The sequence below is a fragment of the Pyrgilauda ruficollis genome, unplaced genomic scaffold, assembly GCF_017590135.1.
Source record: "Pyrgilauda ruficollis isolate IOZ18807 unplaced genomic scaffold, ASM1759013v1 scaffold72, whole genome shotgun sequence".
NCBI classification, from domain to species: domain Eukaryota; kingdom Metazoa; phylum Chordata; class Aves; order Passeriformes; family Passeridae; genus Pyrgilauda; species Pyrgilauda ruficollis.
Genome location: NW_024529044.1, coordinates 2,987,805 through 3,013,114, shown reverse-complemented (window position 1 = coordinate 3,013,114; position 25,310 = coordinate 2,987,805). Strand labels below are relative to the sequence as shown.

Below are 25,310 nucleotides of genomic sequence, written 5' to 3'. Positions count from 1 at the left end.
AGGCATGTATCAGACACAGTTCCAAATATACAGTATTGGAGCTCTGTATTCACTTAATTGAATTACTCTGAATTTACACCAGTGCAGCAGAGGTAGGAACTCAGTCTTAATTCTGTCAACAAAAGATTTAAACCAGTTATCTCAAATAGCCCTTTGCCACGTTAACATGTTGGTCTGTGTACAGTATGATCTGAAAGTAACACAGCACAAAATGTAATTTTGTGGTAACTTCTTCTTTTTGGAAATCCTAAATACCATCCAAAGATTCCCGTGGCAGGTGGTTGGAACTAGGTGGTCCTAAAGTCCCTTCCAACCTAAACTATTCTGTGATTCTGATTCAGGGTGGTTCCTGAGTATTTGAGGCGTTTGCTTGCACACCCAAGGGAGTTTTTCTGCATTTCCCCAGAGAATGAAACTTCTGTAGTATATGAAATTGTGTTGGGAGATGATGGCAACCTGCCTGCAAGGCATTGCACCAACATCTCACAACTTTTCAAACACATTGATGGTACAACACTGTCTAGATCAGGATCCTTGTGCCCTTAAAACCCATGGTGCGTCCTACCTTTCCTCCACCTCTCCAGCAAGGCTACATCATTAAAAGACTCAAGGCTGGAATGAGATACAGTGAAATCCCCAAGGTGAAATCAGCAGCTACAGAACCCAGAGTGCTCCACGCGGCCACACCTGAGGCGTGCCCACACGGCCGGGCTGTCCCCAGATGTGGGAGAACACAAACCCACCATCGTCCTGCCCCACAGCCCCCAGCTCCGAGCAGCACCGCGGGAGCTGAGTCCCCTCGTGGCTCCGCTGAGGGGCACACTGGGGGCCATGACTGCACTCCGGGAGATGTCACTGGGGGACGTCACTGCCACATCTGGCACCAACTCACAGCTGCCCTTCCTGGGTCCCCATCAAACTGGGGCTCAGAGGTGCGGATCGAAGGGCAGATCCATTCAGAGGGGAAGATTGCGGTCCGGGTCCCGAGAGGGGCGGATTGAGGGGAAAGCCCTCAGAGGAGCGGGTCCACGAGCCACCCTTCCGAGCAGATCGCCTCAGAAGGATCGCGGTCCTGGTCCCCTCAGAAGGGCCGTGGGCGAGGCGGGCCCCCTCAGACAAGCAGGTTGAGTGGTACATCTCAGAGGAGCGGGTTGAAGGACAGATCCCCTCAGAGGAGCAGCTGAGGGGCAGATTCCCTCAGAGGAGCGGTTGAGGGGCAGACGCCCTCGGAAGGGCAGACCGCGCTCCCGCTCCCTCGGCGGGGCCGCGGACTGCGGGGATCCCTCAGAGGCGGCACCTCCCCCCTGCGGGTCCTGGGGCGGCCGGGGGTGGCCACGGCAGTGCCTGCTTACCGTGGCGCGGGGCCCTTCGGCGGGCCTGCCCCCGGCGCGCCTGCGCGCGGGCCCGGCCGGTTCCGGTGAGCGCTGAGGCGGCGGAACGGGCGGACATGGCGGAGGGCGGCGCGGAGCGGGCCGATGGCCGCATCGTCAAAATGGAGGTGGATTACAGCGCTACCGTGGACCAGAGGCTGCCCGAGTGCGAGCGGCTGGCGCAGGTGAGGCGGGAGAGAAGCCTGGCGGGGCGGACGGGCTGAGTCATGGCGCGCTAGGCCGCGCGTGGAGGCGGCGCGGAGCGACCCGCGGCCGCATCCTGCCCCACGATGCGGGTCCGGTCGCGGACTCTCCGTGCTGTGCTAAGAAGGGGAAGGAGTGAACGGCTCCGCCGTTTCAGGGCTGTGTGGAAGGGTGAGCTGGAGGGAGGTTGGTGGCCGAGCACTGAAACTGCTCTCCTAGGCAGTGGTCACGGCCCCAGCGCTGCCAGAGCTCATGGAATGTTTGGACAGCACTCTCAGATACATGGATTCTTAGGGATGTCCTGTGCAGAACCAAGGCAAAGGGATGGACTCGATCATCCTTGTGGGTTCCGTCCAACTCAGCCTGTTCTGTGATTTTGAGACGGGACGAGCTTTCGGGGCGCAGCCTCCCGGGGAGGGAACCAGAGGGCCGCGGTCCACCACAAGGGCTGTGGCTCTTCCCTGCTGGCCTAGGAACGCGGAATTGCTGGTTCATTCCCGGCTCTGTGCGCCAGAGCTGCCTTCGTGTAACACGTCCCGGGTCAGGTAGGACAGGCAGCGCTGGGCATCCTTTAACTCGGGTGCATGCGAGCCCCGGGGAGCTGGAATGGAGGAACAGAGGCAGGACGGGCTCTGGGGCTGTCTCTGCCTCCTTCGGCTCAGTAAACAACGGCTGTGCACACGCCCTGGGTGACTGCAGGATGTGTTCCACGGGGGTCATAGTGATGCAACATCAGTGTTTTATAAAAAAGTTCTGTGGCCTGGAGATTCTTGTGCAGCTCACATCTCAGAAAAGACAGAACGGCAGAATCGCAGAATGGTTTGGGTTGTGAGAGGCCTTAAGCTCATCTCATTCCACCCACTGCCGTGGGCAGGGACACCTTCCACTAGTCCAAATGGGCCTTGAACACTTCCAGGGATGGGCAGCCACAGGTTCCCTGTTGTTGCTGTCATTTGTTGGCCCAGTAGGATGGCATCTGGCACTTTACATGCTGCAAATGCTCTGCTTGATCCTCGTGTTTCATTGTGAAAGACACACACGTTGTACAGTTCTGAAGGCAGTAGCCTTAAGATAAATAAATTACATCTTAGATAATTTTAAGATTATTCTATGGAGAGCAGGCAGAGGGATTTTATCCCACAGGCAAAACTCTGCAAAGGAATGGACACCATGGCCATGTTTCATTGTGCAAAACAGATGAACTCTGTGGCAGTAAGAGCACATTCTTGACAAACCATTGTATGTAATCTAAAATATTTCAGCTGGGATATTTTAGAAACAACTTTCATTTTCTTTGGTTTGTTGCTAATTTTCTAACCATTTTTTGTTTCTAGTTTCTAACTTTTGTGCAGCCCCACCATTGCCATGGGCTGTTACAAACTCACCCATATTTCTTTTTTTAAACTAGATATTTGCTAGGATTTGTGACTTAGGACTGAAGGTACAGTGTAGCATCTTCCACTCCTTCAAACAAAGGCAAATACAGTTCTCAAAACCCCTCCAAAACTAGAACTTTTAGAATTCCATATTGTGACTTAGGACTGAAGGTACAGTGTAGCATCTTTCACTCCTTCAAACAAAGGCAAATACATTTCTCAAAACCAGAACTTTTAGAATTCCATGCTTAGCCTGTAAAGCTTGTAATTAATGCTTTGTGTAATACACTGTAATTAAGATATGAATATGGATGAAAGTAATAGGAGAAGAATTTTTTTGGCCAAGATATTTAATTGCATATCTGATCTCACTGAAAACTGTTTTGGCCAGAGAAGAAATGAGTTTTCCATGCAGCTTAGTGAATATGAGCTCACCAAACCTGTCTGAAACTTGCCAGGTTTCTCTCCCAAGGCAGACAACTTAGAGCATGTGTTACGTGAAAATGAAACTGGTACCTCTCCAGTTTTATCTCTGTGTAGAACCATGTATTTAAAGTAAGTGCTATGCATACATTTTTATTAGAAAAAAAAACAGTGTACAGAGTGTACGGGCTGGTCTGTATTTTTATTTGTGTGGAAATTTGAGCTACTCTCAGTTTAAACTGAATTATATTCTTAACTCACAGAGATAATTGTTTGCCTGTCTTATTAGGAAGGAAGATTGCAAGAAGTCATTGAAAACCTTCTCTCCCTGGAAAAACAAACACGGACGGTGAGTAGCGCATGGGGGTGCTGGGCTGTGCTGCACACCTCATGTTCCACTGGGTTAAAGTCAAGGGACTTGGAGTATCCTTGGAGCATCACTCCTTTTCTTTAAAAAGCAGATGGGTGAGACCAGACACAATGATTTTTTCCCCTTTGTGCTGTTAGGCTGCAGGCTGTTGATCCTGTCTCTAACACACTCTTGGTTTGTTACAGGCTTCGGACATGGTCTCCACATCCCGAATCTTAGTTGCCATAGTGAAAATGTGTTACGAAGCTAAAGACTGGGATGCTCTTAATGAAAATATTATTCTTCTATCGAAGAGAAGAAGTCAGTTAAAACAGGTGAATTTAATAGCTTGAAACAAAAAATGGAACTGTATTTTGGAGCTGTATTATGTCTCTGGTTCCCCCATGTGTGTAGGGACTTCCTGTGTAAAGATGTTGGTTCATTTTTGCACTCTGCTCAGCGTGTATTGCAGACATATTCCTTATTCGTTATTCAGGTATTTCCTATTCCTTATTCAGATGTATATTAAACAGAGTTACTACATTTTATTGTGCTCATATGAAATGTGTTTTGCATGCTTGCTTTTGAAACTGGCATACTTTGGCATAAAGCACTTGCATTTAAGGCAGTGTGAAGTTTATTGCACTCTGTGTTCATTTTGAACAACAGGTGATTTTAATGGCGTCATTGCTTTAGGAGGGAAGAGGTTACCTGTCATTTAGTGTGCAGGATCTTCACTAGTGTGTGTAAAAGTAGGAGTACAGTTTAGTTCTCTGGCTTGCACACACTGTAGCTGAAGGTGTGGATCATTCCAGCTGAATTTTGAGGAACTTCTTGAGGAAGACATTTCTAGAAGTTTACTGCTGGGTTTTTTTAGAAATAGGTATTTTAATAATAATTTTATCAGCTTTACCAGCATTGTTACTGGAAGTGCACATTCCCATACCTGTGCTTCCTACTGAAGGAAGAAATCCTCCCTCTTCCTTCCTTCTTGAGGAATCTACAGCTGTTCTAAGGAGAGAGGGTAGTGCACACAGTTAAGAGAAGGTACAGGTCTCTTCAGCCATGCAGGTCTTAGGGCAAGCAGAGAAGTTTTGCCAGTCCATGTGAGTCCTGTGGATTTGGCAGAAGAGGAGTTGCTTTTCAGGATAGAACTGCATGGCATGGATTATTTTCAATATTGGAAAAACTGAGATTAAGAAAATGACAGAACGGCATTATGTTTGCCTTGTAGCATCAGTCTATAGCACATTGTACACATCTTCGTGAATCAGAGAGGGAAAGGTGTCTTGTGTGCTTTTTGCTAAATGAGTCTCTTCAGTGTGATGTGAAACTATTTATTAATTACCTCTGAGTGTTACAGCTTGACTTCTTCAGGGAAATCTAAAACCACAGTATGTTTTTCCCCTCTTGTTTTCATACTAGGCAGTTGCTAAAATGGTCCAGCAGTGCTGCACTTACGTTGAAGAAATCACAGACTTGCCAGTCAAACTGCGCTTAATCGACACGTTGCGTATGGTCACAGAAGGAAAAGTAAGGTTTTGTTTTAAGACTCAGTGTCTAAAAGGTGGAATAAAAATGTTTGCCTTCTTTAAAAATGTAGTTTCTTAGTTTCTTATTTTTTAATCTTGTGCAAGTAAGATTAAAACTAATTTTTAAATTACCCTGAGAAGCCAAGTAGTTTGTTTCCTTCCAAAAGACTGCAGATATTTTCCATACTTAAATCATATGCTGAAGCACTGGTCATGTTCCTGTGATGTAGGTATCTGGTTGTGTTATTAATTAATACAGTTAGTAATACATTTCAAAATTCTAAAATGCCATTTCCTTTTCACTTTTTAAAATGTTATGTATTTGAATTTGTTAGGGAAAGGGGCAGGTTTAATTTAATTTCTTCTACACTTAGCAAGGAGAAACATATAGTTACAATAACCAGAAAGTGATACCAAGTGAGTTACTTATATTGTGTTCCTTTTGCTTTAAGAAAAGGAATTCTGAATTAGGCAAATTTGTGTCAATTTTATGACTTCTGTCTGTTAGTCTAAATGGTTAATGATCAAGTCTTGTTGATTAATGGCTGGTTAGGAGTAAGTGAAATAATTCAAAGGGCAGTGCTTACTACACATTTACCATTAAAATCTAACTTCCCAGATCTTTTGATGTATTCCAGCAGACAAAATATGCAATACTTTATTCACAGTGCATATCCCTTGTGTTTGCTGAAAGAATCATAGGTCAGTGTAGACATTATTTTTTAGATTAATTTGGGCCAAAAATGTTTGTGTCAGTTATCCACTGTATTTCATCAGTGTGTATTGTGGACAGTGCCAGTGTAGTGGATGGATACACAACAAATAAAGTGGTTCTGTGATGACAGCATCAAGTGTATTTCCCAGGGGGGTTGCAGTCTCAGAGTTTGCACTCCTCTTTAGAGAATTCCCAGTGTTTAAACTCTTCCTTCTGCCCTCAGATATACGTGGAAATCGAACGCGCTCGCCTGACAAAGACACTTGCAACAATAAAGGAACAGAACGGGGAGGTGAAAGAGGCTGCCTCGATTCTGCAGGAGTTGCAGGTAACACCTGAGAACTCAGAATTGCATCAGCAATAGCAATTAATTCTGACTGTTCTCAGACCGTTAGAAACTGAATCAGGTACGCTTGCAGAAATGCCTGGAATGAGATGAACTGTTATTAGTGAAAGTGCAGTTCAGCTTTAACTGCTTTTATTAATCTCCTGGTTGGGTTACATAGAATATCTTCCACTTGGAAAATAGATTTCAATTCTCTACCTAGTGCATTGTGTTTAGTGTTGGTGGATTCTTTGGTGTAAGTGGGGGTAATAATTGAAATGGAATAACCTTTATTCCATTTTCACTTGCTCTGTAATAGCTTTTCTTCTGTTGTTTTGTTTTGGTGTGTTCCTCCTCCAGACAGCCTCCCACTCTTCTGGCACAGTTAAGCCTTCACTTGATTTGGCTTTGACTATATTAAGTAGTTATAATTTCATTTCAGGTGGAAACCTACGGTTCAATGGAGAAGAAAGAACGTGTAGAATTTATCTTGGAGCAGATGAGACTCTGTCTAGCTGTAAAAGACTATATTCGCACTCAAATTATCAGCAAAAAAATTAATACAAAATTTTTTCAAGAAGAAAACACAGAAGTAAGTAATTGGAGGATTTTTCACTCTTTTCTCCTTCCCCTCACCCAAATTTTAATCTGACTTGCCTCTCTTCAGGTCCAAGTGTATTTATTTAAATCCCTCTGTTTTCTGGGGTTCAGCTGAATTTCAGTTACCTGTCATGGAGCTGTGTTAATTTGACTTCTTGATACTGTTTCAGAAACTAAAGTTGAAATACTACAACTTAATGATCCAGCTGGATCAACATGAAGGCTCCTACCTCTCCATCTGTAAGCACTACAGAGCCATTTATGACACTCCCTGTATCCAGGCTGAAAGTGAAAAGTGGCAACAGGTAAAAAACTTTCCCTACAAAATCACTGTATTTCCATGTGGCAAATACCCATTTCTTTCCACATCAGTGTACAGTGGATGAAATAGCCCATCAGTCTGTTTTTATTTAAATGGCTGTATTAACAAATTGGTTAGTTGAAAACAGATGATAGAGTTGATTTCAAAAGAATGTTTGTAATCAACATCTTCATTTTATTACCTTTGAAATTGACAATGTCTGAACTGTTTCATACAAGTGTAGAGATTACAAACAGCTGTGCAAGTGTGGTCTCAGTGGTGCTGTTGTGTGTGCAGTACAGATGTCTTTCATGTCTGAAAAGTTTTTTTCATCATGTATTTATTTGAAATACTAAAATTTTGGATAACCTGTGTAAATTTAAATGTACCACAGTTCATTTCTGAAAGATAACATCAATTTCACCCTAATTTCTTAATACACTGAGCTTAAATCTACATATTAGACTCCAAGCTCTGTATCAGTTTTGGCAATTCCTCTGTTTAATTATGGGAAAAAAACCACCCTCTTTCCTCTTAAACAGGCACTGAAGAGCGTTGTTCTTTATGTTATTCTTTCACCTTATGACAATGAACAGTCTGATTTGGTGCACAGAATTAGTAGTGACAAAAAGCTAGAAGAAATCCCCAAGTATAAGTAAGTATCCTTTCTAATAACCAATTCTTAGATTAAAAAGTGTCTCTCTCTAACAGTGCAAGTAAATCTCTTTATGCTGAGTCTGCTGTAAGCAACTCTGAATTTAATGCTACATTAAGAATACTGCAAAAATGTCATGGTTGTTCTATGTGAAAATGAATGTAGCTAAATGGATGTAAAAAGAAATGTTCTTTCTTTTGTAAGAGAAAGATCTTTGTTAGAAAAAGTCTGACTTTAGGTGCCCCGATTATTTATATTAATAAGAATAAAATATTTAAACTTATGTCTTTGATCTATTTTAAGTATGAACCAGGCCTTATTAATACAGGATTGTAATCCAAATGTACTAAACCATTTAGAGACCTCCTAAAACTATTTACCACCATGGAGCTGATGAGGTGGAGTGCCCTAGTTGAAGAATATGGGAAGGAGTTGAGAGAAGGATCCCTTGACAGTCCTGCAACAGATGTTTTTGGCTGTACAGAGGAAGGTGAAAAGAGATGGAAAGATTTAAAGAACAGAGTTGTGGAACATGTAAGTATCAGTATCTGTAAACATCAGCTGTTTACTCAGTGCCTCAGCTAAAAATGCTTTCTGCTTGCTCTATTTTAATCACAAAGAAGACAAAAAAGTAGCTAATGGAGCAGCAGGTAATGTGTCTTTTCTTTTGTGTTGTATTTCAAGATTTTATTTGCTTGTATCTCTTATCTTTATTGTGTGTTTATATTTGGCATAGTTGCCACCAAAAAGAGCATATTGCACTCAAATGAGATTTAGCACTCATGTTTCAATAAAGCATAAATCTGAAAGTCTTGCTTTGTATTAAATTCATAATTGGTTGATTTCTTTTCTTAATAATTTATCATGTAGAGACTTTTATACCTTCCACCAGCAAAAGAGCTGTTTGTTCAGAACCCCTCACATCCCCCATGCTGGACTGCCATTAGAGCGCTACAGTTCCTAATCTCCTTTTAACATGGACTTTTATATTTTTGCAGCCTGCTTCAATTATTTTTTGCACATAACCCTCTACTCTGAACACTTTTATTCCAGAATATTAGAATAATGGCTAAGTATTATACCAGAATTACAATGAAGAGAATGGCACAACTCCTGGATCTGTCTGTTGATGTAAGTCTTGCTTTGTTTATCCTTCTTTGATAAGGGGGGCTGTGTTTGTGGCAGAGATGGGAGTATTCGGCAGAGAAACGTTCTTGTTTGATTTAATTTTCTGCCTTTATGGGAGTTAGAAAACTATTCATTAAACCTTAAACTCAGTTTTGTGATGCACATGCCCATAAGGCAAAAGCTGCTCTTAGAAGTTCATTTATGTTCAAGGCCTCGTGTAAATGCTGGAGCTTCTTGTCTGGTGTTTCAGTGTTAAAAGGTTCTTGTCAATGAGTGATGAAAGCCAACTGAAGAGAGGGTCCTTCACCTGTAAATGTCCTTGTTCATGGGTGGTGGCACTTTGGGAACGTGGGGTGGAGGGGTCTTCCTGCCATCCCCCTTTGTGTTTTCAAGAGCTTTCCAAGTAGTATGACACATCCTGGTATTTTGAGTGCAAATGAAAAGCTTTACCCTTTTCATGGAATCTGCTTTTGCCACAAACTCAGTAAAAACCCTTTTTGACAGTGGTCAGTAATTCTCTGGGGTTTTCCCAAGCCTTGCTTGCCACATGATTTGTTCTGGTATCTGTGTAGCCAAGTACTCCAAAGTGTAAAAGTCTGTTGGGGTTGTATATTTAACATTATGTTTAAGAAAGATAATCAGATATAGGTCAGTAGAAAACAAAAATGTTTGGTTGTTGTTTTTATTTTTTTTAATAGCTTGTGCTAGTACCTTGCATTGCCAGCATGTGTAATATTAAAGTATCCTGCATTTTTTAAAGTACAGTGTTGTTACAGCTGTACTCATGTATAAAGAAATCTTGTTCCTGGTGCTTCCATGCTGCTTGGGAGGAATTCTGGTGGTTTGTAGTAAAAATGCTATTTTCTTGACTTAGTGCTGTTTGTCTTTACAGGAATCGGAGGAGTTCTTGTCTAACCTAGTAGTTAATAAAACCATCTTTGCTAAAGTAGACAGGCTGGCAGGAATTATCAATTTCCAGAGGCCTAAGGACCCAAACAATATACTCAATGACTGGTCTCACAAGCTCAACTCCCTCATGGCCCTAGTTAACAAAACCACACATCTCATTGCCAAAGAAGAGATGATCCATAACCTGCAGTAAGGTGCCTCAATAATCTCAGTGCTTTTAAAGAAGGCATTAAATCTTCATAATAGAGACTATTATTACAAGTGTGTATATGGTTTGTTTTCTCCCTGTCAAGCCTTCCTGGTCTAAAATTTAGAACATAATTCTGAAATTCCTGTTGACAATTAAGTTCCCTTGATTATTCATTCAGTTGTTAAATGTTTTTGCTACAATTGGTGAAAGAACAGAATAAAACTGTATTGCCTGTATAATAATAGTCTCGTGATTTTTTTTTCCAATGTGAACCCTTTTGTGTCTAACATATAGTTCTGTTGCTATTTCATTGCAGGAGTATTTTTGAGGCTGTGATTGAGAGGATATACTGTAAATAATAAAATCCTAGGGTTTTACAAAGAGGTAACTTAAAATTATAATAGTGTAAAGTTATGTCAAGATACTCTTTGAACAAAATTATGTTTCTGCTTAAGAATAATGCTGTTTCTTATGATTTGGTACTACAGTTACTATTTATTAATTAATTGTGAACTGCCAGAGCAATCAATACATGAGTAAGTACCTAAACCTTTGTCTGTTTGCTGCAAGTCACTAATTTTGCCTGTTTGTTGGTACAGTTTGTAAGGGCTACAATAGCAACTAATCAGTTAGCTAAGCTGGTACTTGGAAGCTGTTGCTTCTCATCATGAATGTGTTATATTCTGAGCACATAATGTTCTATTATTTACTTTAACCTCCTTGTAATGGAGGGAAGCTGTGGACTTTTCCCCCTGGTTTGTGTTTGTAAGGAAGTAAAGTAGTAGAACAAATAGTGTAGTAAGAGTCAATTGAGCTTTCATTGAATTTGCTCTGGTTTAGAATGATTTTTAATGCTACCCATAACCATTCAGTTCATAATTAATTAAGTAGAGACTACCATTGTAAATGATGTATTGAGACATACATAAATCCCATCTCTTTACAAGCACACTGAGCTTCATTCAGGCTAATAAATGTCAATACAGAGAAACTGGGAAGCTCCAGACAGGGATTTTGAGTGAGGGAAGTCTGAAGGGACAGGAAACGATGGAAGCTTGTAAACAGTGATTTGCATTTGAAGTGCTGACTTTGGACATAGCTGATGGGAAGTTTGGGAAGGTAATTTGGAAGGCTCGGAACTTTCAAAGCCTTACCAATCCAGCTCATTGCATTTGAACAATAAAAAGGCAGCTGAACTATCAGTAAGGGAAGGAAGAGGAGCAGGTATTCAGAATGCACAGAATGTTTACCATCTAACTTCCTAAATTGTATTATAATCCCAGCTGTACAAGTTGTTTAAAATTTTGTCATGACTGTTTCTGAGCATTGGGAGGTTTCAGTAGCATGAACAAAACCTGGCTGCTGTCAGAACAATGGACAAAGTAGCTTAGAAAACAATATATCATCTGGAAACTGAGGCAAGAGCTATCAGAGAGGGGAACAATGGGTCATCAGGGGAAGTGGGAACTTGCCTCTCCCTGTTCTTATCATAAACATTTTCCTTCCAGTTGAAGTCTGGTCTGGAATCTTCAACCCCAAGCGTTTAAGCCTCTGATGCTTCTGTCAGTTATGTTGGACCCGTTTTCCCAGCCAGCCCTCTTTTCCTTTTTATTCTAGAGTGGAATGTTTCAGTAGTTCCCTGGCTCTTCTTTCTGGATTTCTTGCAGATTCTCCTCCCTCTCTGTCCCTGCTACCTTTGGCTCATTTACAGCATGTGTTTGTTGGAGGGGGGAAGTGGTTTCTCTCCCCTCACAACCACCTTTTGCTGTCAGCATTAGAAAGAACATGGAAGAACTCTTATCTTTCAACAGCTCAGGTATCTCCTTAAAAGTCAGTTCAGAAAGATTACAAAGGTTCACTTCCATTGTCTGTATTTGTGCCAAATATCCACAATGATCAAGCTCTCTGCCTTTGGATCTGAAAGAGTTTTTTGTTTGCAGTTGGAACACCTTAGTCTTGGTTTGGAACACAGTGCCCAAGGTAGGCTCCCTCCCTGTCCTCTCAGAGTGAGACTTCTGCTGTGTTCTGAGTACTTGTTGCCAGAAGCAAGAATCCTCAGGGTTTCCCTCCCCAAACATCACAAAGTTAAAACAGAAGTTTTGAAACAAACCTCTAGAATTATTAAGCTATAGGGCAACTCCAAGTGAGTGGAAAATAATCTATTAAACCTGAATTTTGGGTTTGGTGGGTTTTTTTTCTTTTTTTTTTTTTTTTTTTTTTTTTTTTTTTGCTTGCAGACTACTATTGGTGAAAATGGAAGTGTCTCTCAAGTCTGTCTCAAAAAGGTTGTCACATTCAGGTTGCTAGGAAAAAAGCTCTAAATTTTTGGTGCCAGTTCATCCCAAGAATGCAGATATATGTCAGATCTAAGTCCCCCATGAGCAATTCAAAGGTCAGCATAAAGACATGCTAGCTTCTTAAAAATATGAACAGAGACTGAAGATCTTTGATCTTGACAGTGTGGGATGAAACCATCACACTTACTCTGACCTTTGTAGTTTCTGTCTCCTCAGTGTACCCTCAACATCCCCTTATTGCTGGTTGCTTCTCAATGCTCTCATTTTGTGGATCAAAGGAGAAATGAATTAGTTTGAATATTACTTGCTCTAGAAATTACATGTGCTTAAGGAGTCCATGTTGAAATGTTACCCATGGATAATTATGAAGTAAGATTAAAGTTGAGATCATCTGTTCATTAGAGGACTCTGGAGGAAGTCCAGGGGAATTTTCATGCTGCAAAATCAAAACTTGCTACTCTTCAGCCTAATAACCAGACACTAATGGCTGCTTAGAAAGTTTGCTTTATTGTTTACCAAGACTAAGAACTACTGTTGCTATCTAATCCCAGGTCTACCACTGCCTTGTTTGTGGCAGAGGCTAAACCACTTAACTTCTGTTACTTTCCCATGATTGCTGCTTCTGAGGGAGTTCAAAAATTTGTAAAGGTCCAGTGTGCTAAGACAATAAAAACATTGCTCCTGTTGCTGCAATCTGTCTGGCACTTCCATTGAGAAAGGCCTCCTGTTGTTTTGTTGCTCAGGGGTGAACGAACTGTTCGAGAAGCCTGCTGGGATGTTGGGCTGCAGGGTCAGCGAGGCAATTCCCTGCTGAATGTATCCTATTATGTCCTTATTACTCTTACATGTTAATTGTAATGGTTTTTCCTGCATTCTGGTTAGACATCATGAGTGGAGCTGATTGAAAATGGAGATTTCTGTATTCATGAAATACCAGTTCCCAGAAATGGGAGCGAACTTGAGCATAGAATAGAAATTGATTTTCTGAATTTGCTGTGAAAGCAAAAGAAAAAAGTAGCAGTATGTTTCAAATCATTAGAATAGTTTTATTTTGAAAATGTAGAAACCAAGCTGCAGTTGTGATTCCAAGTGTGCAGCTCATGGGTGAGTCAGAACTCCAGGGCTTTTTGGCTACCAAGTCTCCATTAGGCCTGGAGCAAGTGAGGGTTGGAGAGTTCCCAACTCTGCCAGAATCTGTGCCACACCTTTCAGCGCTCTGCTCAGATCTCTGCTTCATGGCAGGGAGCCTAGCAGCTCTGAGTGGCCCCAGGTTTTCAAACCCCTGGTTTTTGGCAAGGAGCCTGGATTCTCCAAGGACCAGGGAATGGCTCCTAGCTTCACAGAATAGGGGGAAGCCCTGTGAGCCAGCATCATTTACAGAATGCTGACTGAAGAGTAGGGAGACACGATGTGTTAGGGCTTCTCTACAGGGGTTCCTTGCACACACGGTCCTTGGCAGGGTGGGCTTTGTAAACATCCAGTAAGAAATTGAAAAAGCATATTTTCAGATATAAAAGATTTCAAAATCCTAAAAAATGTACAGGTGGAATTGAGTTTTGATATTGCTGCATTCATTGGAGGATTTTTGAAAATTCTATCATTATCATGAGTCCCTAAAAATACCACTGTTAGGCTTCTGAGGATCTGAATTTTGCTGAAAATTGCAGCTTTCACTGGGGTAATGCACATCAAGGAAAGAGATGTCTCATGTAGATAGATACTGAGTTCCTCTCACAGTAGTAGGAATATAATAATCTTACAATAATAAGATATATAATTATTATAATAATAAAAATGTCAGTGAAAGCTACAAGAAGTCTCTTTCTTCCCAGGTAATCTGTAACCAGTTCCTGGGCCATTCTCTGCCTCCTGGGATGTTACCACAGAAGTGGCTCTAAAGTCAATTTAGTTTTTTTAGGCTGTTTGGATTTGGGATCTCATCCCTTAAGCTAGTTGCTATGATTCTCACCTTGAGCAGAATTTCCAAGGTTAATGAGCCCTTGGAGCCCCATTTGTTTTGGACCAAATTTTGAAAGCCTTCATCTTTCTATCTGGTAACAAGGACCTTGAAAGAGCTTGGAGGGGACAGCACATGGAAACAGGAGAGTTGTTCCAAGCTTGCAGGCTGTGCTTGACCAGGGCAGTGCTTGGCAGCCACCCCCATCCTGGAGCTGCTGGCTCCCTGTCCAGCCTCTGGCACCTCCACTGAGGGTTTGTGCAATACACTTAACCAGTCCACAAAATAGACTAAAACCTGCTTCGAATTGAGGCTAAAAGGGTTAAAGTACCAAGATCATTAAAAGCAGTGGGTGCAAGGGCACCTCTCCATGTTGTGTTTTATCCATTGGGATTCCCCTGCTCCCATGGTCCTCCCCAGCTCCTTTCTGGGCTGTTCCTACAGGGCAGAGTTGCCACCTTTTCACAGCAGCCTGTGCTTCTTGGTACATCCAATCTGGAACTTGAAATCAGCAGAGACAGAGTGATAACAATGGGGTCTGTCACTGAACAGATCCTCCAGTAACTTAGTCGCTGCCACACAATTTTTTTCTTCCCACATTATAAAAAAAATGCTGCCAGAAAAAATGGACTCAAAAAAAGCTTATGTGAAAAATAAACCCAACTAAATTTCTGTCTTCTCCAAATTGAACTTCAAAGGATATATGTTTATATCTAAAAATATGCATACATTGATAATTCTGTCTTCCACTGCTTTTTCTAATTGTCATTTATTTTGAAGAAAACCTTTGCATTTTCTAACAGAAAAAAAAATGGCTAGTAAGATAAAGTTCACTAGGAACCAAAGAAAACCAGCCTTTTAGACTTACTCCATTTCAACAACCTGGACTGAATGACACAAAGTTAGTTGGATCCTAAACATGGGTTGAGCATTCTTTGATCCCTGTTCCTTGCACAGTGCCCATGGAAAACACACGTCACAGCACGAGGAAAGGTGTCAGGCTGGCAGCAGGGACAGCAGAGATGGCCTGTGGCAAGTTCCACAGGAGGGTTTTATCCTGAAATGGCATCTCCTGGGTTGAGGCTGGGACCACCCACACTCTTCTCTGTGACAGCACAACTGCACTCCCAGCTAGTTATGAAGCTGAATTAAAAAGTAGACTGATTTAAGACTGGGTGGCAAATGCAAAGGATTTATTTAGATTTATTTCCTCCTGTATTTACATTGTTGCAAGGAGCTCTCTCTTTATAAATGCATTACTGATGAATATTGAAAACCTTGTTGGGCACAAGTATTTTCTTGCAGTGGCAATGCATTAGAGGCTTGGCTGGTGGTTATTCTTCAAAGAGTTACGAGGCATTAGACATAAATTTAAATATAAATGTAAATACATTTTACAGCAAGATCCAATACTAAAGTGATCTGGATCTTATTTCAATTAAAGGGGAAGGAAAAGTTTTTTAAAAACACTGCAATCCTGTTTTGGTGATAAACTTTCCTAAGATCCACAAGTAAGCTGCTTTTCCCCAATTTCTTGTCCACTTTACCCTAAAGCACCACCACCTATGCAGAGCACAGGGCACCCATCCACCCATCCAGGGCACCTAACGCCTTGAAAAAGCCAGTTTGCAAAACAGCGTAGGTATTAAGAACTGATTGCCAAAGAGTCTGAAAACACAGCTAACAGGGAAGATTACTCCATGAAAATAAAACTGTTATGCAAAGCAGTTTCTGGGATTCGTGAGCAGCCAGCAACGCGTTACCAGCGGTCCTTCAGCACGGGCGGGTGGCTCCGGACAACACGGAGACAGCGTGAGCTGCTCCAGCACCTGCGGCAGCCTCGGCACCCGCACCGGCCTCCCCCGAGTTTCTTTGAGGGAAGGAACTTTAAAAAGCCACAGGAAACTAATTTAAAAAAAAAAAACAACCCCAAACCAAATAGAAAAAAAAAAAAATCTCCAACTTACGCCGTAGAAAAACCATGAGAAAAAGTACTTGCCAAGCTTTTTTCAGGGGTGGGCTCGTGACCGGCTCTGGCCGGGCCCCCCCCGCCTGCCGGTGCCGGCCCCGCCAGCGACCCTCGGGCTCCGCAGCTGCGCTCCGGGCCCAGGGAAGAGGAGGAGGAAAAAAAAAAAAAGAGAGAGAGAAAAAAAAATAAAAAGAACACGGAAAACCCCCCGAAGTTGCCGGTTTCTAGCGCGGGCGGAGCGGAGGTGGCCCCAGACGCTGTTCCGTGATGGGACCCCGGGCTGCGCTTCAGCGGCCGCCGGGCTGAAGGGATAGCGGGTCCCGGTCCTCGTCCTCATCCCCTATACCGGACCGCGACCCTGTCCCCATCGCCGTTCCGTCCCGGTCCCCACTGTTGTCCCCGTCCTAATCCCCACGCCGTTGCTGTCCCCGTCCCGTCCCGTCCCCTCACACCGCCGCCCTCCGCCTTCCGGGCCGCGGGGAGGGCCGGCCTTTCCCACAATGCTTTGTGGGACGTTGACAAGTGGATCCAAGATGGCGTAGAAAGTAATGACAGGTAAGTCGGGACTTCCCCGACCGCCCCCGCGGGCACCGAGCGCGGCCCGCACCGGCCGCCCGCGGCCCCGCCGCGCCCTCGGGGGATCCGCGGGGCTCCGCGGCCGGCGGCAGCCGGGCCCGGGGGAAGGGCCGGAGAGCCGGGGATGCCTCGCAGGAGCCGGGGGTGCTCCGGGGGGGATGCAGGGGGGGTGAGAAGCAGCTTTGTTTTTGTACCGGGCGGGGCGGGAGGGGATGGGAGAGACGGCCAGAAAATAACAATGGTGAAATAGAAGTGGAAAAAAAAAATGGGGTAGGTAGGGTTTGTGGAGCGATGGAAAAATAAATTGGAAGAATTTAACAGCTGTTGTAAAATTACCCCCTCGGAGCGGTTGCAGGGTGGGCAGATGAGCTTATGTTTTTGTTTTCTGCAGAAGGCTTTGGCAGGGAGAGCGAAGTGAAGTTGGGAGGTTTAACACAGGTCCTGAGAGCAGCTTTTTTACCCTGGATCAGCTCTGAAACTAAAAACAGGAGAGTTTCCACTGCACGTTGCAACACAGCCCTTCCAGCAGACACTTACATGGGTATTTTTAGGGCACATCCCCAGGCAGGAGAAGGATCTGTGTTCCCCTTCCTGCGGTGGGACGTGTCCTTTTGTTCATATCAAGAGGAGTGCAGTTGTTTTGGCTCCAGCGCTTTGTTAGGCAATTGTTGTTCGATTAGGGTAACGTGATTAAACGTATCATTGATGGAAATTAAGAAATAACTGCAGGGAAACAGTTGCAGGGCTGCTTCCCAGTTAATGACAAAATGAGTAAGAGTTAACAAGGTAATAGAATTTTTGCATTATCAAAGGTACAGCGAGCTTGAGAGGAAGTTTTAAAATAACACATTTCAATTTTTCCTTGAAAAAACAAAATAATTCAGTTGTGAGACAGAAAAATACCGTGAAAATGGATATCCCCATTGACAGATTGAGTGTATCACCATGGCTGGTCCTGTTGGGATGGTTTGTACTGTTGACATTGTCTAATGTTGTTGTTCTTAATAATTAGTGTAATTGAAGCAAGGCAAAGGATAAAATACACCACCTGCCATTCTTTATATAAGGAAATACATGTTCCTTTATTAAAAAAAAAAAAAAAAAAAGCAAGTGATATTTGGCAGGTTTGCATTATTTTCCAAGACTGATAGGTAGATCAGGGAGGCTTTAAAATAATGTGTGTTAAATTGGGTTGTTTCAGTACTTTTGAACCATAGCAGATTGTGAATGAAAACTCCCCCCTTTTTTTTTTTAATTTTTTTTAATTTTTTTTTTTTTTTAAATGGCAAAGCTTTTGTGATGGGGACAGTCTGGGAGTGCTGGGCAGGTCTCTAGGGAGGAGCTGATTTTGAACATTCAGTTCAAATTCAGAGGAGGGGAGGGTCCACCACATTCCTTCCCCCCACCTCCTTGGGGTGCAAACCCAGGGAATCAGAATTTGGTAGGCTTTGCTTTTACAGTGCAGAAATTGTAAGTGGCAGAAGCTGAGTTAAGCTTTTTTTTGTTGAACTTTAATTAGCAGAGCAGTTTTTCTTTATTGGTAAGTGAAGGAACATTTTATGTGTTATTACTGATAAATTGAGTTTTCTTTGTAATTTATTCTGAAAGCAGAAATTACTTCTTTATTTTTCCTAGCTGAAATGACATTTCCTTTATCACTCTTCACCTCTACGATTTTTTGGACTTACGAAATGTACAGTGTGTATTTTCCCTCTTTTAATTCATACAGGCACTATGCCCTTTTAGGTGAGCCAGATGAATTTTTCTGTGGTAGAGTCTTGTTAAAGTCATGGCTTAAAGACTTGAAAGGTTGTAATAGCTGATTTGCTTGGGTGTTTTTAATCTATTTTGGGATTTTTTTGTTTTCTTGTTTGGGGGCTTGTTTTTACCTCTTCCCATCAGACTAAAACTTAAAGGGAGATGTGGAAGCAGCATCTTATTCTCTAATTTGTCCCAGTTCTGCTTCTTGATGTGCTATGGAGGATCCTTTTCCTTTGTGAAATCTCACTGGTTTCACAGAAGTTCCTCCTGGGCTTTGGGATCAGTGTGAGTAGATCTGGTTGTAGAAGAAGGGCTGTGGTTTGCAGAGAGCTTCTGCTCAAAGGCTGGATTCGTAGAGGAATTCTCATTTCAAAAGATGTAAGTCAGAGTGTCTGGAAAGCTTGAAGAGGGGATATTCCCAGGTGGGTAAGGTACAGGTCTAGTGCTTGAGAGATGTGGAGAGCCTGATGCAAATCACTTCACCTGTTTGTGCTTCCTTTTGGAGGAATTTAAAATAGGGATGGTGAATCCTACTGACTTGTAAGGAGTCCTGACGCCTGTGGATGAAAGAGCCCATGTAGGAGCTGGGCAATAATATTACTGATGTTTTCCAACTCTGTAAATAGTCTGATGAACTATTTTCTCCATTGTTGGCAATTATTCTTTTTAGTAAAATCCCCTTTGCATTTATACCTGGATATTCTTTCTGAATTTCAGGATATTGGTTTGTTTCTCTTTTTTTTGTTATTTACTACCATCTTATATTTGCTACTGAACATTATTCTTGGTGTTTTCATTTTAGTAGTGGCAGAAACAATTGCTGGAGCAATTCAGATTATTAAAGCCCTTGAATCTCTCACCTCAGTGGCATCCCCTCCTGAGGTCAGTGGGACCTCACAGGTCTGGTAGCAGGAGTGAAATCTAAATTAAAAAAGTCTTTGGAATTAATTTAAATGCATCCCCTGTGTACAGCCTGAGTAACTGGGGAAAGTTGTGGGAGCTGGCTTGGAGCAGGAGGAAGAAGGATGGTGTGCCACTGCTCCAGCTCAGGGAGAGAGTGCTTGGACAGCTGGAATTCCCCTGCCTGGGGGATCAGCAGGCCAAGAATCCCAGCGAGCCTCAGTCCTGTCCTGACGTTTCTCCTGGCATTGCTGAAGCCTTCTTTCTGGAAGGAAGCAGATCCCCAGTGTTCCTGTCTGCAACACTGCCAGTGGCTCATCATGGTGGGGAAAATTCCAAATTTTTTAATCCCAGCCCTCCCTCCTGCTCATATTGCAGCTGTTGAATCCTTTCTCACTTCTTTTGCTGAGATGCTGTGGCAAAATCTCATTTTCACTATGTGGTACATGTATTTTTCCCACCATAAATGGAAGGATTGTGAGTTAGATTTTCAGAACAAACAAGACCTTCCTTTTTCATTCTTGTTTGTCTTGCTGTCTCTTCTGTGGCCTTTGGCAGCAAGGCAGCATTTGTGTTTATATGTATCAATGACATATATTTAGGGACATGGTACTTTATATGTTGGATTTCCTCCTCCCTTTAGTGCAAACTTCTGTGGTTGCCATTCTTTTTTCAACAAGAAAGAGAGAATGTTGTAAAAGAGACTGGTTTTTCAAAAGTTTCCATGTAGCACTAGTATGGAATTAAAAAGAAATCTGAAGGAATGCTTGATCTTCTTTTGGTCTTCTGGAGATACTACTGGGAAAATAAACATTTGTTGTCCTCAAATGTTTTGGGGTGGGAGAAAATAGCTAAACTTCATAGGGAAATTTGGAGTCTGCAAATCAGAGGCTGCTCCACAGGAACAGGCCATCTTCTGGGGATTTCATGATGGTGACACTGATATGTGACTCAGGTTCCTTATTCCAGAACAGTCTTGCTTACTGAGCTTTTCTCTTCACACGAATGTTTACAACATGAGGCTTCCAACAGAAGCAATCTCTCCTGTCTGAGAAACACAGAAAAGTGAATATTGCTGTAGGAAAAGAAGGGATTGGGAATTTAAGCAGAGAGATTGTAATTACCCATGGGTGAGAATTTGTTTTTCTGTTGCATTTCTATTGCATTGCCAGCTGAAGTTAAAGGATACTTAATGGGGCTATAATGTAATACCCACATATTCCTCCACAATTTTCTATGCAAATTCATTGTTGTAAATTAGAAATGGACTGGTTATTTATCCAGTCTTTTCTCAGAGTCCTCCTTAATACCAAATTACAGCCTTATTACAGGAAAGCCAGATAAGAAATGATAGATTTCAATATTTTTCTCCTTAAATGTAATTTTAGATTTAAGAGAGATTCCATTTTGTTCCTGCAAAATTTGAGTGCTGACTGTGGCCCCATCCTATTTCCAAATGAGTACAAACTGTCAGATTTTCTGAGTGGCATGGAGTCTTTGTCAGAGGTTAGAAGGCTTGAACTTTAGCAGGAAGGTAATTTAGAGTTAGTAGCACTGAACTGCACAGGTTTTCCAAGAAGTAGTGGATACACTACTGCTGAGCTGGTAGCAAGAAGTTTGTAGGTGATGTTCTGTAGAGATATATTTTGGACATGTGACTGGGAGCTGTTTTGCCATTTCTTGCTGTTAGTCCTGGGAAATATCACTTGCATGAAGAATCATGTGTCTGGGATGAATGTTTTGAATCTTTGGCTTATGTGTGGTTTGGGGAAATAAGTTTCATGCTCCTGTTTGTAAGCAGTAGCAAGGCTAGTGATTCTTGGAGCTGTAATGATAAAATATTGGAAGAAAAAGAACAGTAGGTTTGTGTTTGGTATGTGAAGGAAGTGAAGGATAGAAATATGAGCACTGTGTGGACTCGTCTGAGCTGGTTTTATGGTAGTTAGTGTAAGTGTTACTTAGAAATGATCTTTCAGTCTGTGAATTTCACGGTCTGGGTTTTTTTCCTCCCATAGTTATATATAGCAAAAATACCGTATTCATTAAAACACTAAAAATTACGGTACTTAAATATGCTTAAAAGGTCTTTCATAGCCCTTCAGACCCCACTGGCAAGAGGGAAATCTGTAACATGAGCTGTTTTTGAGAATCTTGGTTGTTAGTAATGCGGCACGAGTGTTTAATTTGCTGGAAAATGTTTAGTGGTTCAGCAAACCAAGAAGGTAACAAATCTTTGTGGACATCATAAATGGAGAATGCCACAAATGAAAAGAGTAGTGGTTTTGGCACCACCTAAAATAACACTTCTTCCCTGTGTTTCTTTTCACTTAATGTAAGGTAATCTCTGTTTTTTTTAAGTGAAAATTTCATTTTATCCTGGGGTAATTTTGGAGGACAGGGATGGGCAGTTGGCCTCTGTTCCCAAGTAATGTTCCTTCATGGGTCTTAACTAATTCCCCCTCGGCTGGGGATTCCCAAATAGTGTTGGACCAGCCACAATAGCTGCCTTGCATCTGCTCCTCCGCTATCTTGGGAGCCAGAATTTGTTGGATTTCTCTCACTATCTACACGGGGAGGTCATTAAAGGGGAATGTTTTTTGCATACTTGGGAATCTGTGCTAAGGCAGTGCTGTGGGTCTTTTATTCCAGTGATGTTTTTGATTACAGTTGTTTGTGCGAATGGTTTTGAGGTAACTGTGCTCTGGCCATATCTTGAGACACTCACACATTTGGAATGGTGCAGGACATTTGTTTTGTCGTTTGAACTGACTGATATTACTTGGCTGTAGCTTTGTTTATATTTGTTTGGCTGGGTTAGACACCGCTCCTCTGCTTCCCAAGTTGTGTCAGGATTATGCCGTTAACCACAGCAGGATGGTTGCTCATTCCTGCTGATGCAGTTCTTTAAGTGGGGTTTCAGATACGTGACTGAATCACTAATGTTCGTTTCAAAAGGAATGAGGAGGGCGAGTTCTGTTGGGAAATGTGTTCTGGGTACACGTCGTGGTGTTGCTCGTAGGGTTTGCCATTGCGAATCCATATTCTAGTCTTGAAAGGGTCTAAAGATTGAACCTGTTGGGGCTACCATGGTTAGGCATTTGAGGAGAGGAAACAGGGATAATGCTTATAAAAGCATTACCCATATGCAGAAAGATTAATGTAATTAAAATACAGAGTTATAAGACAAGTCCCCAAACTAGGCTGAGCTGTATTATGCCAAACTATTTGAAGCACGGTCATGTAAAAATAAATTTTCAAGGGTTATTTACAACAAAGATAGCAATTTTTAGAGGTGGAGGGTTAGTTACTTATTTGAACTTTCAAAACTGCGCACAAAAATACCATGTACAGTTACATAATAGGCATGGTTTGGGGAAAGATGTGCTTGGAGGATCTGTGGGTGGCATGATTGTATTATTAAATCTGTTACGGTAGGACCCTTTTGTGCTAAGCACTGTGTAAATGCATAACAAAAAACTCAGTCACAGTATTATTCACTACTATAATAAATTAAAGTTCATTACAAAGCTGCAATGAAGGTTGAGGTATATTGAAATGAATTTTTTCCTGTTTTGTGCCACAGTATTCTGGCTGATTCCTGTGCTCAGTTTGTGACCTGTGCAATGTAGCTGATATTCAGCATGAAGATTTTTTACAATCTTGCCTTCTGAACGGATTGAAAGAGTAATTAATATTTGGCATCTCAAATAGCAAATAAACTTGGGGCTTTTATTTTTTCCCAATTTATCCAGCTGTAAAACTGTGATAGATAGCTGTAGCATCTGCACTTGCCCTGGGGATGTAAGCTGGATTTTCAGCTAGATTTGCTCCCAGGAGGGTGTTGCCTTGCAGTATCAGGTCATGTCAGAGGTGGAGAAAGTTCTTGTGTGAAAGTGAAAATTTGACATTTGAGGAAAGACTGTTTCAGCATTGCTACAATGTCCTGTTAAGAAGAGAAAATGTGGATTGAACCATTGAGCTTTGGAGCTGCTGAGCTACTGGGGGTGGGGAAGAGTTTGCATGGGGTTTTTGAAATGGGAATATGCTGTGATAAATAATTTCCTAGTTTAAAAACACTTTTATTTCTGAAATCCAAATACAGCTGTATTAGATGAAGCTGTGAATTGAACATGAGACTGAGAGTTAGGAACTGCTAATTTTTGATTCTGTCTCTGATTAAATTGGTGAATTTGGCAAATGAACTATGGTCAAGTGCTCTCTGCAGACGGTGCTGCATGAGTGACAGGTTCAATGAGCACTGGAAAACTGTGATGTGTTTTTGCATTTAAATTTCTGAAATATGTTTCTAAATCTAGTGATATGTGTTCTGTGTTCAAATGATGCTTGGGAATCTTCTATGACTCCCCTTTGCATTCCTTGGGAACACAGTTTGGCACTTGCTTGGCATTTTGAAAATGAGGTGACACATGTTTAGTCACATCGACACAGATGTGACTATATCCTAGAGCAGGCATTTATCAGAGGGGACTTCTGGCACTACCCTATGACTCAGTGGAGAATAATATTAGGAATTGCAGGACTGGGTAAGTCCTTAAGATGAACAGTGTTCATTTTTTGGTCAAAATTATTACTAAACACCAGTGCAGTGACAGGAACAAGGCTGTGTTCTGTTACTCAAGCACTGAGAAGAGAGGTTCTGACACAAGTAAGGCATAGTTTGGAAAGCTGTGGATTATGATGTTTAAACCAGCTTTAGAATATGGATATTGCTCTGTAAATTTGAGTTTGAGGTTTGAGTTCTGTAGGTTGGTGCTGCTCCATGGAGAGCTGGCTGGTTGGGCAGTGCTGATTCTTCCCTTTGTTTTTCTCTGGCAAATTTCATTAAGAGAAGCAAAGATTAAATTACTTTTCTAATGCATTTTTTTAAAGTAAGTAATTGGTGATGTTGTTATGGGGATAAAATGGTAACCATGGGACAATATTTCAATTAAAATGCCCTCATCTTGGGTAAGTGTGAGAAACTCTATTCTCAAAAAGCAGTGTGAACATAGAGGTATATGGAGTACAAATTCCTGTTGTTAACCAGTTATTATGAAAGATTGTTTACGTAAAGATTTTCTATGAAGGAGCCAAAAACTTTAGGTGGGGCAGAAGCACCACCTATTATTATGTTACTTGATGCTTACTATGACATAGTCCTCATTTCACTTGCTTATTGTTTGCCAGATTTTAATTATTTGGGTTGAAATTTCCCATGGTAGATGTCTTTCATAGTCTGACTTTTTGAGCGCTGTTGAGGAGAGAAAGGTTCTGCCAACATGATTCCATCTTTTCTCGAAAATCGACAAAGTATTTTCTTGTGTTCATGACAAATTAGAAAAGAAATAATCTAATGACCTATAGTGCTGCTTTGTGCAAAGTTGAGATGTGTTATTGTATAATGTTTCTGCCAAGGATGTACTTGTGATCAACCTTGTGAAAATCTTCTCAGTGCTGGTCAAATCAACATTAAGTGGAAATGTAAAAGATAATCCCTGCAGTGAATATGCTTCAGCCTCAGCTAAACAGATTTCTCTGTAATTTGAAGGCTGGGGCTCCCGCATTCCTCCCTGGTGTGATTTTGGATAAAAAATAGAGTGCAGAAAATTCCCTTTCTGTTCTCCTGATACCAAGTTCCTCTTTCCTCCCAGCTCTACCTTCCTGCAGCACAGAGGAAGCAGTGACGGGATTTAAACAGAAGGCGCAAAATGCAGATTTTTGCAGAATTACGTACAATAAATGTAGAGATGGGGGTGGTTGAATGAGGAGAAGG

General features: G+C 41.9%; 2 protein-coding genes across 5 annotated transcripts in view; both read left to right on the top strand.

Annotated features, from left to right (window-relative positions):
• Positions 1-1,364: 1,364 nt before the first annotated feature.
• PSMD12 (proteasome 26S subunit, non-ATPase 12) lies at positions 1,365-10,313 on the top strand. 2 transcript variants are annotated; one of them, XM_041485646.1, is made up of 11 exons: positions 1,366-1,555; positions 3,663-3,722; positions 3,929-4,057; positions 5,148-5,255; positions 6,193-6,297; positions 6,737-6,886; positions 7,065-7,199; positions 7,738-7,850; positions 8,210-8,384; positions 8,904-8,981; positions 9,871-10,313. In XM_041485646.1, exons 1-11 carry the CDS (start codon positions 1,448-1,450, stop codon positions 10,078-10,080), a joined length of 1,371 nt encoding a protein of 456 aa, XP_041341580.1. In that variant the 5' UTR covers positions 1,366-1,447; the 3' UTR covers positions 10,081-10,313. The 2 variants fall into 2 exon arrangements, with proteins under 2 accessions (XP_041341581.1, XP_041341580.1); XM_041485647.1 differs by lacking the exon at positions 9,871-10,313 and having other exon boundaries at positions 1,365-1,555; positions 8,849-8,982.
• Positions 10,314-16,802: 6,489 nt separating this feature from the next.
• The window catches only part of HELZ (helicase with zinc finger), an 85,103-nt gene continuing 76,595 nt past the window's right edge, over positions 16,803-25,310 (top strand). For 2 of the 3 annotated variants that reach the window (XM_041485634.1, XM_041485633.1), the window contains exon 1: positions 16,817-16,855. Coding sequence is in view for 1 of the 3 variants with exons in the window: in XM_041485635.1 (XP_041341569.1) it covers positions 16,849-16,855 (7 nt within the window). In the remaining 2 variants the exon portion in view is untranslated. Of the gene's footprint in view, positions 16,856-25,310 lie in introns of all 3 variants that reach the window. The other variant, XM_041485635.1, reaches the window with a different exon arrangement.